Source organism: Rhinopithecus bieti, unplaced genomic scaffold (genome assembly GCF_001698545.2).
Source record: "Rhinopithecus bieti isolate Rb0 unplaced genomic scaffold, ASM169854v2 scaffold_7884, whole genome shotgun sequence".
Taxonomy (NCBI): Eukaryota; Metazoa; Chordata; class Mammalia; order Primates; family Cercopithecidae; genus Rhinopithecus; species Rhinopithecus bieti.
Window position 1 is genome coordinate 6,291,010 of NW_016806331.1, and position 17,325 is coordinate 6,308,334.

General features: G+C 47.7%; 1 protein-coding gene across 7 annotated transcripts in view; it reads left to right on the forward strand.

Annotated features, from left to right (window-relative positions):
- GRAMD1B (GRAM domain containing 1B) overlaps window positions 1-17,325 on the forward strand; it is a 282,810-nt gene that overhangs the window by 73,574 nt on the left and 191,911 nt on the right. For 4 of the 7 annotated variants that reach the window (XM_017875627.1, XM_017875629.1, XM_017875628.1 and 1 more), the window contains exon 2: window positions 1,693-2,514. The exons of the other annotated variants lie outside the window; for them this stretch is intronic. In XM_017875627.1, the coding sequence (XP_017731116.1) occupies window positions 2,141-2,514 (374 nt within the window). In that variant the 5' untranslated portion in view covers window positions 1,693-2,140. The remainder of the gene's footprint in view (window positions 1-1,692; window positions 2,515-17,325) is intronic. 7 annotated transcript variants of the gene reach the window in all.

The window sequence follows — 17,325 nt, forward strand, 5'->3', positions numbered from 1 at the left end:
CTTGGCAGACCCATAGCCAGCTGTCAGCCCTTGATGTCTTGCTGAACTGCAGGGATGTATTTACTTGCAGTTAATTCTTGTGGTCTTTAGGGGTGTGAATTTTCCTCAGCTTTAGGACCCTTGTGAAATGTGACTTTTGTCCTGGCACGGAAGCTGGGTATTGGCTGCCAGATGGAAACTGGACTCTGAGAGCGGCAGAAAAGAGGGATGGATCAGATTGTGGACTTCACGGTATATTCTTGGGTGATTCTCATGATCTCTTTGAAAGTTACTGACCAGGCTGGGTATGGTGGCTCACGCCTGTAATCTTAGCACTTTGGGAGGCCAAGGCGGGCAGATCACTTGAGGCCAGAAGTTTGAGACCAGCCTGTGCAAATAGCAAGACCTCATATCTACAAAAATAAATGAAACTTAGCTGGGTGTGGTGGTGTGCACCTGTACTCCCAGCTGCTTAGGAGGCTCAGGTGGGAGGACAGCTTGAGCCCAGGAATTCAAGGTTGCAGTGAGCCATGACTGCACTACGGCACTCCAGCCTGGGCAACAGAGTGAGACTTTGTCTCTTAAAAACAAAACAAAACAAAACAGTTACTGACCCAAGAGACAAATGCACTGGGCTAGGGATGAAGGAGGAGAATGGGTGCTACAGCCTTGCTCTAGGAGCTGGGCTGGGTTAGACTCAGTGCCCACAGAGAGCACCTAAATAGGACGGATCAATTCTAGGGTTGATGATCTCTTAGGGCCTGGGTCTAGAGAGTGAGTGTGGTTCAGCACATCTTGGGATGCTACCAGGACTGACCCAGACTTCCTAGGTTCCATGACATGGGGACATACTCGACTCTGTGACCCAGTCCACGGCAGACTGGAGCAGAACTGAATCAGCCCTCAGGAATGTAAGGGGGGGCGGGTACACTCAACTCCCTGGGGCTCTGTTGGAGGCATTGCTTTGCGGGTGCTCACCCACTCCTCATTTCATTCTTTGCTCAGGAGGCAGCTATAGTACTGGCAGCTGGCTCATGTACAGGGTTCAGCCCCCATTTTCCTTACTGGTCCTGTGTCCTTTGTCTCTCAGACCGTATTGTCTGTCTTTCCTTGGTGTATCATGTCTGGTGTCCTCAGCTCACGCCGCCACGGGAGAACCGTCCTCTCTTCTCAGCTTGTCATTTTGGAAGCAGCCTCCAGCAACCTTGCTTTCCCCCTCTGACTATACTCCGGCCTGCAGTGCCACTACCCACACCCCCAAATAATTCAAAGCGCCTTTCTTAGGAGACAAGAGCTAGTTGAAAAGTCTCCTCATTTTCCTTCAACCCTGTATCATGTGTGGCCTGAGAGAGTGAGGACTGACTTCATTGATTCCCCTTTCTCTGCACCCCCCACCCCCAAGGAAATAGCCGAGTTTGACTAATGGCAGCTGCCTGGCCAATCGTTGCCCTGAGAAAGTTTGGTTTGTGATCCTATTTCACCAGGCTGATTGGAGCAGCCTTTACTTGGAGGTAGAGTCCCTCCCCGGGGGAATCCGTGTACAGTTACACTAGCGGTCGCTGCCAGTGCTAGTCCATTCAGGATAGTCCCCCAGCCCCGCTCCTCTTCCTCCTTTTTTGTTTTATCCAGTGTCTCGCTTCCTCTCTCTCTCTCTCTCTCTCCCCCTTTCCCTCCTACCACTGCCTCTTCCTCCTGCTCTCTACCTCCCTGCAGCGCCAAGCCGGCCCCCCAACCTGGTCTGCTGAACGCAAACCGCTGAGAGTTTGCTGCACCGCCCCCTGGGGCCCCGGGCTGCCGAGTCCCGCTAAGGCAAAGACGCAGCAAGCCAGGGAGCGCAGCGGAAGAAAAACAAGCGGGCGCGCGAGGGGAGCCCCAGGAGGGCGACCGGGTGGCTGGCAGGCAGCTCCTGCCCCGCCCGGGTGGCCTCGCCGGCGGCTGACGGCCCGGAAGCCTCGCGCTCCGAAAAGTTAGACTCTGGAGGCGGCGCGCCACGCCGCGTCTCCTCGCGTCCCTTCCTCTCTGTGCTCCGGCAAAGCAACTTGGTCCTCCGGCCCCTGGAGAGGGGAGTGTGCCGCAGGCCGAGGGTGGGGAGCAGCCAACGGGAGACGCGAACGAGTCCGCTGGCGGAGGGCGCAGGGCGAGCGCAGAGGCGACGGCCCCCATGCCGGCGGCCAACATGATGGAGAACCGGCCGCTGCCCGCCCTGCAGGTGCCCGAGCCGCAGGGCGCGCCTGAGGGCAGCCCGGTCTGGTCCAGTTCGTCGACCCCCACGCTTCGCCGCCGGCGCTTCAAGATGCGCCGCATGAAGAACGTACAGGAGCAGAGCCTGGAGGCCGGGCTGGCCCGGGACCTACCCGGCGTCTTGGCTCCCGGCAAAGAGTTCTTGCAGCTGCCGTCCATCGAGATCACGCCCTCCAGCGACGAAGACACCCCGTGGTCCAACTGCTCCACACCCAGCGCGTCCCCCCGCCGAAAACGCTTCCTCCTCCGCAAGTGGCTGAGGGTGAGGGAGCGGAAGGAGTGCAGTGAAAGCAGGTACGTCCCCGTTCCGACCGTCTCCTTCCCTTCCCTCCCGTCCTCTCCAGAGCCGTCCAGGGCCTCGGGGCATCCTGGGGGAAACGTCCTGGGGGAGAGTAGGAGCCCGTCACCAGAGGCGCTTCTGGCGGGCGCTGCGCCTGGTCCCAGGGATGGTGGCTTTCAGGTTCCACACGTGCCACCCGCTTCCCGGCCCAGGGTGAGGGGCTTCATGTTGCACGACACGTTTATGTGGGGCTTCACGCTGCATTCCATCTCCCTTGCTCCCCACAGCGAAATAAATAATAATAATAACAGCAGCTAATAGTTATCGAGCGCTTACCATGTGCCGGCCACTATGTTGAGCACTTCATGTACTTCCAGATTCCATCCCTATGCAAACTCTCTGAGGTAGGTATTACTATGGCTCCCTTTCTACAGATGGAGATAGCAAAAGGCCAGAGAAGAAGTTAAGTGGTTTATATTTCTAAACTCCGTTTCCATCTTATTTTATGTTTGGCCACACTGGCTTGCCTTAACTGGCTCACTTGTGTGGAAGTGAAATATTGACATTGAGTAAGTCACATTTCCTACCCTATCAGAGTCTTTAGACATGGATACCTACAAGACTGTAGTTTGTACCAGCTACTTTTTTGCCTAGGTCAATGTGGCATCTGGGTAATGGGAGAAGTTTGAGCTTCCTTCACGTAGAGAACTGGTGCAGGGCGCCATAGAGCAGCTCTACACAGCTCTGGTCAGGACTGCTACTCTAGGGAGTTGTGTCTGAGGCAAGCCCTTTGCCTGGTGGAGGCCAGGGAGTCCTCACTTGTTCATTGGTACCACGAATCCTACATATTTACTTTGAGAGTCTAGGGCCCTGTCTCTTAATGGATTTGTGTTCTTGTGCAGAGCAACTGGATCACTTTCCCTGGAATTCCTTCTCCAAATCTGTTCGATTACATTGATTTCAATTCAGTAAATACTTACTGAATATTTCTATGAGCTCAGTCTAGTAACAGCTAATAGTGGTGATGTTGAGGAGGGTGTGGGCGAAGGATAGGTAGAGTAAGGGATTGTAGATGGTGAGAAGGAAAATGAGAGGACACTTGTATAAGAAATGAACACCTGGGCACAGTGGCTCACGCCTGTAATCCCATCACTGTGGGAGGCCGAGGCGTGTGGATCACTTGAGGTCAGGAGTTCGAGACCACCCTGGCCAACATGGTGAAACCCCGTCTCTATTAAAAGTACAAAAATTTGCTGGGCATAGTGGCAGGCTCCTGTAATCCCAGCTACCTGGGAGGCTGAGGCAAGAGAATCACTTGAACCTGGGTGCAGGGGCTGCAGTGAGCTGAGATCATGCCACTGCACTCCAGCCTAGACCACAGAGTGAAACTCTATCTCAAAAAAAAAAAAAAAAAAAAAAAAAAAAAGAAGACGACCCGTGGGAGCCATTGAAAAACATACTGTGCTATGTACTAGAAAAGAGAGAGTTCTGGAGAAGTAGAGGCAGACTTCTTGAAGGAAGAGGCTGACACCATGACAAATACAGATGGGTAGTAGAAAACAGCAGGAAAAGAATGAGGTTGGGTGCATAAGACTGGCTGAGGAGGACAATATGAAGAGTGGCAGGAGAAACAGGATGAGCCATGTGTCTTTGCTGGGTGGGGACTGAGGAGTGGGATTGGTTATGCACAAGATGGGCGTTTTGGGCCTTCCAGAGTTTCTCTTTTCTGTTTACAATAACTGAGCATGGTTCCCTCTGCAGGTGCAGATATAGAGCTTTGTTCCATGGATTTTTGTGGACCCTGGGGATAGAAGTTCCTTCTGTTTGGTACTTCATCCTGCTACCCTTTTCACAGAGCAGAGGGAAATGGGGCAAACTTGGTGGGAGCTAACCTTGAACTAAAGTAGTTTGTCAGGCTGGGGGCGGTGGCTCGTGCTTGTAATCCCAGCACTTTGGGAGGTGAGGCGGCAGGGTCACCTGAGGTGAGGCGGGAGGGTCACCTGAGGTGAGGAGTTTGAGACCAGCTTGGCCAACATAGTGAAACCTGTCTCTACTAAAAATACAAAAAACTAGCCAGGTGTGGTAGCGGGTGCCTGCAATCTCAGCTACTCAGGAGGCCAAGGCAGGAGAATTGCTTGAATCCGGGAGGTGGAGGTTGCAGTGAGCCAAGATCATGCCATTGCACTCCAGCCTGGGCAAGAAGAGCGAAACTTCGTCTTAAATAAATAAATAAATAAAGTAGTTTGTCATGACTTACCGGCTTTTCCCTCAAATGTAAAAGAAACTAAAAGAGACCTTCTTTTGATCTTGACATTCTGTCATATATACTGAGGACAAAATATGGTAAAAAGAGCCATGTGTAATGGCATGGCGTGTATTCCCAGCTACTTGGGTTGTGGTGTGAGGATCACATGAGCCCAAGAGTTCAAGGCTTTAATAGGCTATAATGGTACCTGTGCATAATCGCTGCACTTCAGCCTGGAAAACACGGTGAGACCCCCACCCCCAGCTCTTAAAATGTTATATATATATATGTGTGTGTGTGTGTGTGTGTGTGTGTGTGTGTGTGTGTGTGTGTGTGTAATAAGAAAAAAAGTCTTGCATTGCTGGCTGGGATGGGGATGACTGTAGATTTGGTTAGATTTAGGAAGGTATTCGTGGTTTCAAGAGTTGTCTATGTGTGTAGTAGAACCTTTATTTTTGTTGGATTTGGGGACATATCCTTAAAATTTGGCAGGATTTTCACCTAGATGTAGTTCAGGCAGTTATTTTAAGTGGTGACTTTTTGGATTAGAAGAACCTATGTATCGGCCAGGCGCAGTGGCTCACATTTGTAATTCTAGCACTTTGGGAGGCTGAGGTGGGCCTCAAGAGTTCGCGACCAACTTGGGCAACACAGGGAAACACTGTCGCTACTAAAAATACAAAAATTAGCCGGGTGTGGTGGTGGATACCTGTAGTCCCAGCTATTCGGGAGGCTGAGGCAGAAGAATTGCTTGAACTTGGGAGGCGGAGGTTGCAGTGAGTGGAGATCTCGCGAGTGCACTCCAGCCTGGGCGACAGAGCAAGACTCCATTTCCAAAATAACAAAAAACCAAACCAAAACAAACAAGGACATATGTATCTGAAAAGGCAGACTCTGGATTCAAATTCAAATGTACGTGAGTCACATCTCCTCTTAGCTACTGTGGTACTGCCTTCTGTTGGAATCTATTTGGATTATGTGTAAAACAAAGCCCCATCATTTTTAGGCCTTGAAGATGAAAGACTTCTTTCCAAGAAAAGAAGCAATCAAGTGAATAAGTGCTTGTAGATACCACCAAGTGGCCTGAGAAGGAACTGGTGGTAGAATGTGGTAGCTCATGCCTGTAATCCCAGCACTTTGGGAGGCTGAGGAGGCAGACCATTTGAGTCCAGGAATTTGAGACCAGCCTAGCCAACATGGCAAAACCCTGTTGCTACTAAAAATACAAAAATTAGCTGGACATGGTAGTGCGCGCCTGTAGTCCCAGCTACTCAGGAGGCTGAGGCATGAGAATTGCTTGAACTCAGTGGGCAAAGGCAAAGGTTTCAGTGAGCTGAGATCACGCCTCTGCACTCCAGCTTGGGTGACAGAGCAAGACTCCCTTTCCAAAAAAAAAAAAAAAAAAGAAATTGGCATTTAGAGGCAATGGAGTGCAGGGAACATTGGACTTAATGTCAGAAGACAGCTATACATTTAAGTTCTATCATCGATTAGCTATGGAGATTAGCTTGAGCATTTCACTTTACCTCTATGAGTTTCACCTTCTTCATTTGCAGAAGAGGATATCTGTGGATTAATGGGAAGTCTGAAGAGTAGTGCATGTGAAAATGTGTTGCCAGCTTCCTCTTGCTGTTCAAGGGTGAAGGCTTATTTCATTACTCTGTGAGTCTCTCACATGGAATGGATGTTTGCTTAAAAGTATGAGGTTACATACTCACGTGTCCTGGAGCAGCACCTGAGCCTGCTCACACGATTCAGGATTTGGAAATGATGGTTGGAAAATGGCTCTGCTCTGGCCTGGATTAGGGAGGATTAGCATACCAGGCCCAGCATGACGTCTCCACATTCCCCACCCCAAATCTACCTCTCCAAAACAGAGAAAAACACCTTTCAGGCTTGCTATGAAATTCAGTCTGATGTGGTAGAAGTTAAGTGGCCGAGAGGACCACAGCTTGTGGATTTCTTTTAGTGTTTGTTTTTTCATTATTTGTTTAGTTTTCTTTTCTTTTCTTTGCTTTTTTTTTTTTTTGTTTTTTTTACTTGTCACTGACTTGAAGCTCAAGTTTGCGGATTTTCCCTGCACAAAGTTGAAAATGTGAAGAGGATTAGGAGACCCCTTTCTTCTCCTTAGACCCTAGGAAGGAAGAAGTGGAAAAAATGGTAAAGATAGCATGGCTTACTAACTTTCCAGTATTCACTGGAATACTCCAAGACCAATCGTGTTCATCTTTGTATCTTTACAGCACTGTACCTGACCTCTTACAGTGATCTATAGATCTATAGATGTTTGTTGATGAATTAATAATGAGTAAATAAATGATTCCTTTTTCTCTGTTGTTTAAAGTGAAATTCTTTTTATTCATGAGTGTGGGAAAATTTCTGAAAGGAGATGAGTACAGAGCTGAGTTTTAAAAAACAGCTTTATTGGGATATAATTTATATAATATACAATTCACCTATTTAAAGTATAATTCAACGGTTTTTAGTATATTCACAGCTATGTACAACCATCACTACAGTAGGTTTCAAAAAACTTTTGTCGCCCCACAAAGAAACTCATACTTTTTTCTTTTTTTTGAAACGGAGTCTCACTCTGTCACCTAGGCTGGAGTGCAGTGGCTCAATCTTGGCTCATTGCAGCCTCTGCCTCCTGGGTTCAAGTGATTCTCCTGCCTCAGCCTCCTGAGTAGCTGGGATTACAGAAGCGTGCCACCAAGCCCGGCTAATTTTTGTATTTTTAGTAGAGATGGGGTTTCACCATGTTGGCCAGGCTGGTCTTGAACTCCTGACTTCATGATCTGCCCACCTTGGCCTCCCAGAGTGCTGGGATTACAGGAATGAGCCACTGTGCCTGGCTGAAACTCATACTTTTTAGCTAGCACCTTCACCCTCTGCATCCCATTTCCCCAGCCCTAGACAACCACTGACCTATAGAGAGCTGAGTTTTGAAGGAGTAACAAATGCCTATAGGTGAAAACAGTTTGGATGTGTTGGCTTGAAGATGGAGATGGATGACCAAATGTGATCTTGTTGAGGAATGTGGAAAAATGAAGGTGGTGAGGCAGACAGACCGAAGGTGATTCATGCCAAAGAGTTTGAATTTCAATGAATCACTCAGTCATCAAACAGGTATTGAGATCCTATATGCAGAGTGCTTCCTAGGCAAAGTGGAGTCAATTCAATGGGGAGCTACTGTAGTTTCTGGAGCTTGGGAGAGACACTCTCAAAGTGGTGCTCGAGGCAACTACTTTCTGCTGTTCTGTGTAGCGGGAAGGAAGCGTGGGGAGGTGAAGGCCTGGAGTCTTGCTCTTTTCTTTCAGTGGTCTAACTGCAAAGTATCATCTTAACTACCATTGAACATAAGATGGCACAGTTTTTTTGCTGGCTATGTTGCCCTCTGAGCTCAGGGAATAGTGTAGTCTGCAGTTGACGGGACAGGCTCTTCACATTAATACTCACATGTCTTTCTAACTCCCTTGCCCAAAACTGGTTGTGGTGATTGTTCAGAACCCAAACGGAGGATTGGAACCCCTCTCTGAATCGCTAGGTTCAGAAAAGTCAGAAATTGGATGAAGCCACATCTCCCAGGATGTCCTCTTGTCCTCATTCTCTGGAGGGGGAAGGGAAAACTGACAACAGGTGAGTGAATTGGGTGGTGGCCAACTGCAGGCTCTTTCTAGAGGATGCAGAAGCACCTCTCTGTGTCTCTGCCCAGGATACCTTCACTGTTACTACCTTTTATTCTCCTGGCTGTTATGTCTCTTTTTCTGCGTAACATGCCTACCCCCGTCATGATCGCTCACAGTCTAGCAGACCAGCAGCTAGAGAGTAGAGGGCCTCAGGGTTTCCACTTAGCTCCATGTCTGACCACTGGTAGTGCTGCTCACTGATTGTACCCAGCCTGCTAGGCTAGGTCATCTCTCTGGTGCCAGCCTAACTGGCGTGTGGTTTGCCTGTAATGAATATATAGCATTGGTATATTTATCTTGATTCTTCATCTCCTTCCTCTGACCTTTGGAGGGAGACTTGTTTCAGGTTTCAGCTCTGTTTGCAGGGGAGCAGGGTGATTTTGTGCATCCGAATCCTCTCCCCTTCAGCCCGTCACTATTGGTGTAGCTTCTGCACCCTGTGTGTGCCCTGCTACCTATGAGAAGCACAGGAAGTGTGGGAGAGAGAAAACTCACGTCCTTCTTAACACAAAGGGAAGATGCTCGGTGCGGGATAGGGTTAACTGGCAAAAACTTCGACCAGATTCATAATTCCTTGAGGGCAGGGACTGGTCTTACTCTGCGCCAAGTTTTCTGCCAAGCAGCCTTAAGTACATTATTACATTTAATCCTCACAACAATGTCTTGGTCCCCCCAGGCAGGTTTTACAGCTGAGGAACCCGAAGTTCAGAGATTAACACTCTCCTGGTCCAACAGAAGCAAGGCTGGGATTTGAAGTGTGTCCTGATTCCAAAGCCTGAGCTCATTACAGCTCCTATCCCCCCAGGGCCTGGAAGCAGTCAGCCCTCCCCCGCGTGAGAACGTGCAGATGTGGAGGGGGAGGTTCTGAAGGAAGGTAGGAATGTGGGCAGTTGATGAGATGTGTGTGAGGGTTGTGGGAAGCAGACAGGTGTGAGGATCATGCTGCCGATGGTCTAGGTGGACTCCTCCGTGAGAAACAGCTAGCCCTTGGCTGTAGATGTGGTTTCTAGATTAAAACGATTTGTGGAAACTGAGACGGTGGAGATGGAGCCCTGTGGGCTGATTTCATACTGACCAGCTTCCTCTGTGGGAGCTGGTATTTTGAAAATTTCCTTGGTGGTTATGCACTCAGAGGATGCCAATTACACATCAGGCAAGGGGCTGGGATGAAGATGAGGCAGATGCACAGGTGATCATTCTGTCCTAGTTGGTGCGTTTCTCCCAGGTATTATATATCCTCCAGTTGCTATGCTGGTCACTGGTAATTGCTTCTAGGGTAACGCAGAAGTTAAGGAGTCTGAATGGCTAAGCTGCCAGTGGGGAATTTTTTTCCTGACCCCAGTGGACAAACTGCTGGCCCTGAAGCAGGTGTTTAGACCTGGAGCCAAGGCTGGCCCGGAGAGCCTGGAGGTGGTTGCTGGGTTGCTGTATGTATAAGAGCTTGATGAAACCTGAGGGTTTTTCCGGAGGCATTTGACCCCTTGGGATTCTTCCCTCCATAGCACATATGGGTGTGTGACTTGCCAAGGGGCTGTTGTGCCTGGTGTGAGGAGGGACACAGCTTCTCGTTGTCTTGGCGGGTGGGAATCTGCGAGCTCTTCTCCTGTGACTCTGGAGCCTGGAAGGAAGTGTCCTCTCAGAGGAAACTTGTTTTGGTTCTCTCAGGGACTCAGAACAGAAAATCGAATGTGGGTTTTCCAGTGAGAGAAGGGAGGCAGGATGGTGATGCCTCAGCTGGTGAGGAGATGTCGGGCAGTAGCCAGCCACTCCCTGCCACCATAGGCAGCAACCTCCTAAACACACTCCTGTTTTCAAATATCCTCTTCTGTTTTCAGACTACGTGTCTGGATTTTCCATTCAGATATTGTCATATAGCTCGAAATCCTCACTAGGAAAATGTGGCTGTGCCTTTGGTCCCTTTGTGGAAGGGAAGGATAAAGAAAACCATGGGTTTTTCCTTTGAGGCCCTGACACATTGGGTAGTCAGAGAGTGTGAAGCCCTTCTGTGTCCTCTGTACGTCCTCGAGCTGGGATGAGCCTCTGGTTGTCCAATTCTGATCTGTAGATGACCAGGCACGTCACGGAGGCAGCGCGGGGTCAGAGCTGAAACTCAGGCCTCTGACCTGAAATCTCGACCAATTTCTAACAGACCTATTACATCTCTGCAGCAGCCTCATTCTTTCTAAGGTCTCTCCCTCTCAGCACATCACTGTGGTCAAGCCTGTTCCCCCACCCAGCCTGGTGGCTCTTCCCTCCACAATCTTACCACAGAGATTTTCAGTCTTGCTGCTTCTGGTAGGCGAGTTTATCCAGGAAATGATGGAGCTGAGGGAGATGACTAGAAAAACAATAAGCAACCTATGTGGTTTTGCCCTCCTTTTGCAGCCATAGAAAAATAATTTTCTTGTGGGGGGAGATGGGCACCCAGTTTGGGGATGGTAACCCTTGCAATATTTGCCCTAGCAATTAGGAAAATACAGAAAGGTAATGGATGGTTAGTTTAGTGACACATTTTTGAGACCCTCCAAGAGCCTTCAAGCTTGTTGTCTTAAAAGGAATCATTTAAAAAAATGTTGTGCTTGTGCGCTGAAGTGAGCACAATAAATCATTTTCTATGCCATAAAAGTCAACGTGGCCGGGTGCGATGGCTCACGCCTATAATCCTAGCACTTTGGGAGGCTGAGGCAGGCAGATAACCTGAGGTCAGGAGTTGAAGACCAGCCTGGCCAACATGGCGAAACCCAGTCTCTAGTAAAATACAAAAATTAGACAGGCATGATGGTGGGTGCCTGTTATCCCAGCTACTTGGGAGGCTGAGATGGGAGAATTGTTTAAACTGGGATACACTGGTTGCAGTGAGCCAAGATAGTGCCACTGCACTCCAGCCTGGGTGGCTGAGCGAGACTCTGTCTCAAAAGAAAAAAGTCAGCATATTGTATTTAATAAAATAGCTAGTTAATTGTAAAGTTTTGGATAGTAGGAAAGAGGAAAATATAATTTTATCATGTTAACCCAATTATTAGAGGGTATATTGATCTGTTTGTGTTGCTATAAAGTAATACCTGAGACTGGGTAACTTATAAAGAAAAGAGATTTATTTGGCTCATGGTTCTGCTGGCTGCATAAGAAGCACGGTGCCAGTATCTGCTTTTGACCTTAGGAAGCTTCCATTCATGGTGGAAAGCAAATGGGGGATGATATGGTTTGGCTGTGTCCCCATGAAATTCGATCTCATTTTGAATTCCCATGTGTTGTGGGAGGGACCTGGTGGGAGGTAATTGAATCATGGGGGCAAGTTTTTCCTGTGCTGTTCTCAGGATAATGAATAAGTCTCATGAAATCTGATAGTTTTATAAATGGGAGTTTCCTTGCACAAGCCCTCTTCTTTTGTCTGCCACCATGTGAGATGTGCCTTTCACCTTCCACCATGATTGTGAGACCTCCCCAGCCACGTGGAACTGTAAGTCCGATAAACCTCTTTCTTTTGTAAATTTCCCAGTCTCAGGTATGTCTTTATCAGCAGTGTGAAAATGGACTAATACAGGGGAGCAGGGTTGTCACATGGTGAGAAGTAGCAAGAAAGAGAGGTAGGGGAGCCAGGCTCCTTTTCACAACCAGATCTTGCAGGAACTAAGAATGGGAACTCACTCATTCTTGAAAGAATGGCACCAGGCTTTTCATGCAAGATCCTCCCCAGCAACCCAAACACCTCCCACTAGGTTCTCCTCCTACACTGGGGACAAAATCTCAGCATACGGGCCAGGTGTGATGGTTCATACCTGTAATCCCAGCACTTTGGGAGGCTGAGGCAAGAGGACTGCCGCTTGAGCTGAGGAGTTGGAGGCCAGCCTGGACAACATAGTGACCCCTATCTCTGCAACAAATTTAAAAAATTAGCCAGGGGCAGGCATGGTGACTTGCACCTGTAATCCCAGCACTTTGGGAGGCCAACACAGGAAGATTACTTGAGCCCAGGAGTTTGAGACCAGCCTGGGCAATGTAGTGAGACCCCCATCTCTATTATAAAATAAAAAAAAAGAGAACAAAATTAGCCAGGCATGGTGGCACGTACCTGTAGTCCCAGCTACTTGAGAGGCTGAAGTGGGAAGATCACTTGAGTCTGGGACGTTGAGGCTTCAGTGAGCCATGACCATGCCACTGCACTCCAGCCTGGGCAACAGAGTGAGACCCTATCTGAAAAGAGAGAGAGAGAAAAAAAAAGTCAACATGCTATTTGGAGGGAAGAAATATCCCAACTGTATCAGGGGCATATTTGGTGTACTATCTCCTAGTGTTTTTTCTCATTCAGATTTTCCTTTTATTTGAGAGACTTTTTTCGTCTGTATGTTGCACTTCTAGAAGGTAAGGGAGAGTGTTGGTCCATGCGTTGAGGACAGGGAATTTGAAAGGAAAGACCAAACTGTTTTTTCTTTCTCACACAGTCAACACAGAACATTTCTGTGACCAGATATGTGGGGTTTTCTCCCCACACACCAAGCAGTTCTCCAGTGGACACAAACTGGGTGTCTTCTAATTCAATTTAATTCTGACACCTTCTACCTGGAGATGGCGTCAGATTCCACAGGTTCAGGGCTCAGTCCCATAAGATTGCCCCCACTTCGGATGCCAATCACAAGTTAGAGCTACCTTTACTTTTTCTTTTTTATTTTTTCTCTATCTCCATGTTGCATCTGAGACCTATACTTCTGACCAACCAACTATAAACCAGAGTTCCTGACTCCCTTTTAGGGTTCAGTTAATTTTCTAGAGCTGTTACCGGAAAGGGGTCCCGATCCAGACCCAAAGAGAGCATTCTTGGATCTCACACAAGAAAGAATGAAGGGCGAGTACACAATGCAAAGTGAAAGCAAGTTTATTAAGAAAGTAAAGGAGGGCTGGGCGCGGTGCCTCATGCCTGTAATCCCAGCTATTTGGGAGGCCAAGGTGGGTGGATCACTTGAGGTCCAGAGTTCGAGACCAGTCTGGCCAACATGGCAAAACCCTGTCTCTCCTAAAAATACAAAAATTAGCCAGGTGTGGTGGCAGGCACCTGTAGTCCCAGCTACTCAGGAGACTGAGGTGGGAGAATTGCTTGAACCTGGGAGGTGGGAGGTGGAGGTTACAATGAGCCAAGATCGCGCCACTGCACTCCAGCTGGGTGACAAAGCGAGACTCTGTCTCAAAAAAGAAAAAACGAAAGTAAAGGAATAAAAGAATGGCTACTCTTTTTTTTTTGGTTATTTCTTGAGTATATTTTAAACAAAGGGTGGGTTATTAATACCTCCCCTTTTTGACCATATAGGGTGATTTCCTGACATTGCCGTGGCGTTTATAAACTGTCATGGCACTGGTGGGAGTGTAGCAGTGAGAATGACTAGAGGTCGTTCTCATTGCCATCTTGGTTTTGGTGGGTTTTAGTGGGCTTGTTTACAGCAGGCTGTTTTATCAGCAAGGTCTTTATGACCTGTATCTTGTGCCAGCCTCCTATCTCGTCCTGTGACTAAGAATGCCTTAACTTATTGGGAATATAGTCCAGCAGGTCTTAGCCTTATTTTACCAAGCCCCTATTCAAGACGGAGTTGCTCCGGTTTAAATGCCTCTGACAGAGCTGCTCACAGAATTCAGAGAAACACTTATGTTTATAGGCTCATAATAAAAGATGTTAAGGATACAGATCAGTAATGAGATCCAGAGGTACATAGGTGTAGATGAAAAAAGCCAAACTCTGTAAAATATTTAAAGAGGTTTATTCTGAGCCAAATACAAGTGAATGTGGCCCAAGGCACAGTCCAAGGCACCAAGAGGTTCTGAGAACATGTGTACAAGGTGGTTGGGTTACAGCTTGGTTTGACACATTTTAGGGAGATGTAAGACAACAGTCAATACATGTGAGGTATACATTGGTTTGGTCCAGAAAGGTTGAACGATTCAAAGCTGGGGGCTGGTGTTACAGGTCATAGGTGGATTCAAAGATTTTCTTTTTTCTTTTTTTTTTTGAGACGGAGCTTTGCTCTGTCGCCCAGGCTGGAGTGCAGTGGTGTGATCTCGACTCACTGCAACCTCTAGGGTTCAAAAGGTTGATCCCCTCCCAGGTTCAAGCATTCTTCTGCCTCAGCCTCCTGAGTAGCTGGGACTATAGGCGCACGCTACCATGCCCAGCTAATTTTTGTATTTTTAGTAGAGATGGGGTTTCACCATATTGATCAGGCTGGTTTTGAACTCCTGACCTTCTGATCCACCTGCCTCGGCCTCCCAAAGTGCTGGGATTACGGCCCAGATTCAAAGATTTTCTGATTGGCAAGTCAGAAAAGATTTAAGTTATTATCTAAAATCCAGAATCAGTAGAAAAGAGTGTCTGGGTTAAGATAAGGGGTTGTGGAGACCAAAGTTCTTATTATATAGATGAAGTATCCTACATGGCTGCCCTTAGAGACAATGGATGGCCAGTATTTTGTATTCAGACCCTTAAAAGGTGCTAGACTTTCAGTTAATCTCTTCAGGTTTAGGAAGGTCTGGAAGGGGAAAAATCTAGTTATGTTAATAGAGATTCTTTACAGATGCAGATTTCCCCCCACAAAAGATGGCTTTGCAGGGCCATTTCAAAATATAACAAAGAAACATATTTTGAAGTAAAATATTTCAGCTTCGTTCTTTATCTATCATGATACTATGCTAGAGTCAGGTTGGAATTTGTTGTCTTATTGCAGCATAGTCTGTTTCCTCACTCTTAAGGTTTCTGTTTTGGCCAGGCATGGTGGCTCACACTTATAATCCCAGCACTTTGGGTGGCTGAGCTGGGAGGATCACTTGAGCCTGGGAGGTCAAGGCTGCAGTGAGCTGTGACTGCACCACTGCACTCTAGCTTAGGTCTCAAAAAAAAAAAAAAAAAATTGCTGTTTTCATGTTAAAGCTGATCAGTTGTGCCTGAGCTCCACAGGGAGGAGAGTATAATGAGGCATGTTTGAGCCCCCACATCTTTCCATGGCCTGAATTAGTTTTTGTTTGTTTGTTTGTTTATTTGGGTCCCCTTGGGTCTCCTACAGAGGTGTCCATTCAGTCAGCTGGGGCTTTTAGAATTTCAGTTTTGGTTGACGTTGGGCAAGGTATTGCATGGGGTTAGATGGGGCGTGGATCTCCCATGCTCACCCTGGACACACCACCCTCCCAGCACCTGCACAAGTTCAGCAACCCAGAAGCTCAGCAAAACTCCGTGTCCAAGAGTTTTTATAGAGCTTGATCTTCAGCCACACCTCCCTCTCTCTTTTCCTGGAAGTTTGTGGGTGGAGCTGAGAAATCCAACCTTCTAATCCTCTAGTTACTTGGTCTTTCTTGGTCCTTCCTCCCCATCTTCAGGCTCCCCAGGGGCTGTATCCTAAGTCATTTCCTTAGCATAAACTCAGGTATTATCCATGGAGCTCATTACGAATAACGAGACACTTCTGTCACTCAGGAAAGTCCCAGCGTTTTAGGAGTTCTGGGACAATAACCAGGAAAAGACCAAATATATTTCATATCGCACTACAGGAAGTCTGCGAAATAAGGAGGAAGGTAAATTTCTGAAGCACTATTTCTGGAGAAGGATCAGAATGAGATGCATCTCCAAGTGGGAAGAGTGTTGTCAGGTATTTCTGCCACTTAACCTCGTCATGTTCTTTTGCCCCCAGGAGTGTTAGTGAGTGCCAGGCTGACCCCTCAGAGCAATCTTCCTTAATCTAGAGAGCATTCATGTTCTGGCTGGGTCATTACACTTTGGAGCTCTTTCTGACCTTTTTGTTGATTTTCAGGGTTGGATGGAATGGCAACTGTAAAGGTTACTCTGTACAGGGTGGAGCTTCTCCCGGAACAGTTTGCCCTTGACTTAGGTGACAGCATATGTTTTCTCCACCAGTGTCTATGATGAACCACATCTTCCTCACCTGACAATATCACTTAAAAAAAGACCCTGGGGCCTGGTGCTATGGCTTACCCTTGTAATCCCAAAACTTTGGGAGGCCGAGGCGGAAGGATCACTTGAGGTCAGGAGTTTGAGACCAACCTGACCAACATGGTGAAACGTCCTCTCTACCACAAAATACAAAAATTAGACAGGCATGGTGGCACGCGCCTGTAGTCTCAGCTACTCGGGAGGCTGAGGTGGGAGAATTGCTTGAACCTGGGAGGCAGAGGTTGCAGTGAGCTGAGATGGTGCCAGTGCACTTCAGCCTGGGGAACAGAGTGATATCTCAAAAAAAATAAACAAAATAAAATATAAAGCAAACAAACAAACGAACAAAAACCAGGAAAGAGGATTGGTTGCACTGTCTTTCTTGGTTATATCTTTTTATATTTTCAAGACATACTATTGGGAAAGTCCTACCTAAGATCTAACTAAAATCCCCCACCGTACAATCCAAACTCATTTTCTCTTGTTTTGTGAAGATGGAAGAATACCTAGTGGATCTTTGTTTTTGCCTCCCAAGACTCACTGCTGCTCAACTTGGCCTGTTGCTTCCAGATTCTGAGGAAGGTCCGGGCTTTGTACTAGCAATTACTTGGACCTCACTGGTTCTCTGGTGGGGTCTGTGGGTCTCTGCAGACTTCTGTTTTTATTAGTTTTTTAGATGGAGTCTCCCTTTTTCGCCCAGGCTGCAGTGCGGTGGCATGATCTTGGCTCACTGCAACCTCCACCTCCCAGGTTCAAGTGGTTCTCCCGCCTCAGCCCCCCGAGTAGCTGGGATTACAGGTGTGTGCCACCATGCCCGGCTAATTTTTTATTTTTAGTAGAGATGGGGGTTTCACCGTGTTGGCCAGGCTAATCTCGAACTCCTGACCTCGAGTGATCCACCCGCATTGCCCTCCCAAACTGCAGGGATTAGAGGCGTGAGCTGCCACGCCCGGCCCTCTGCAGACTT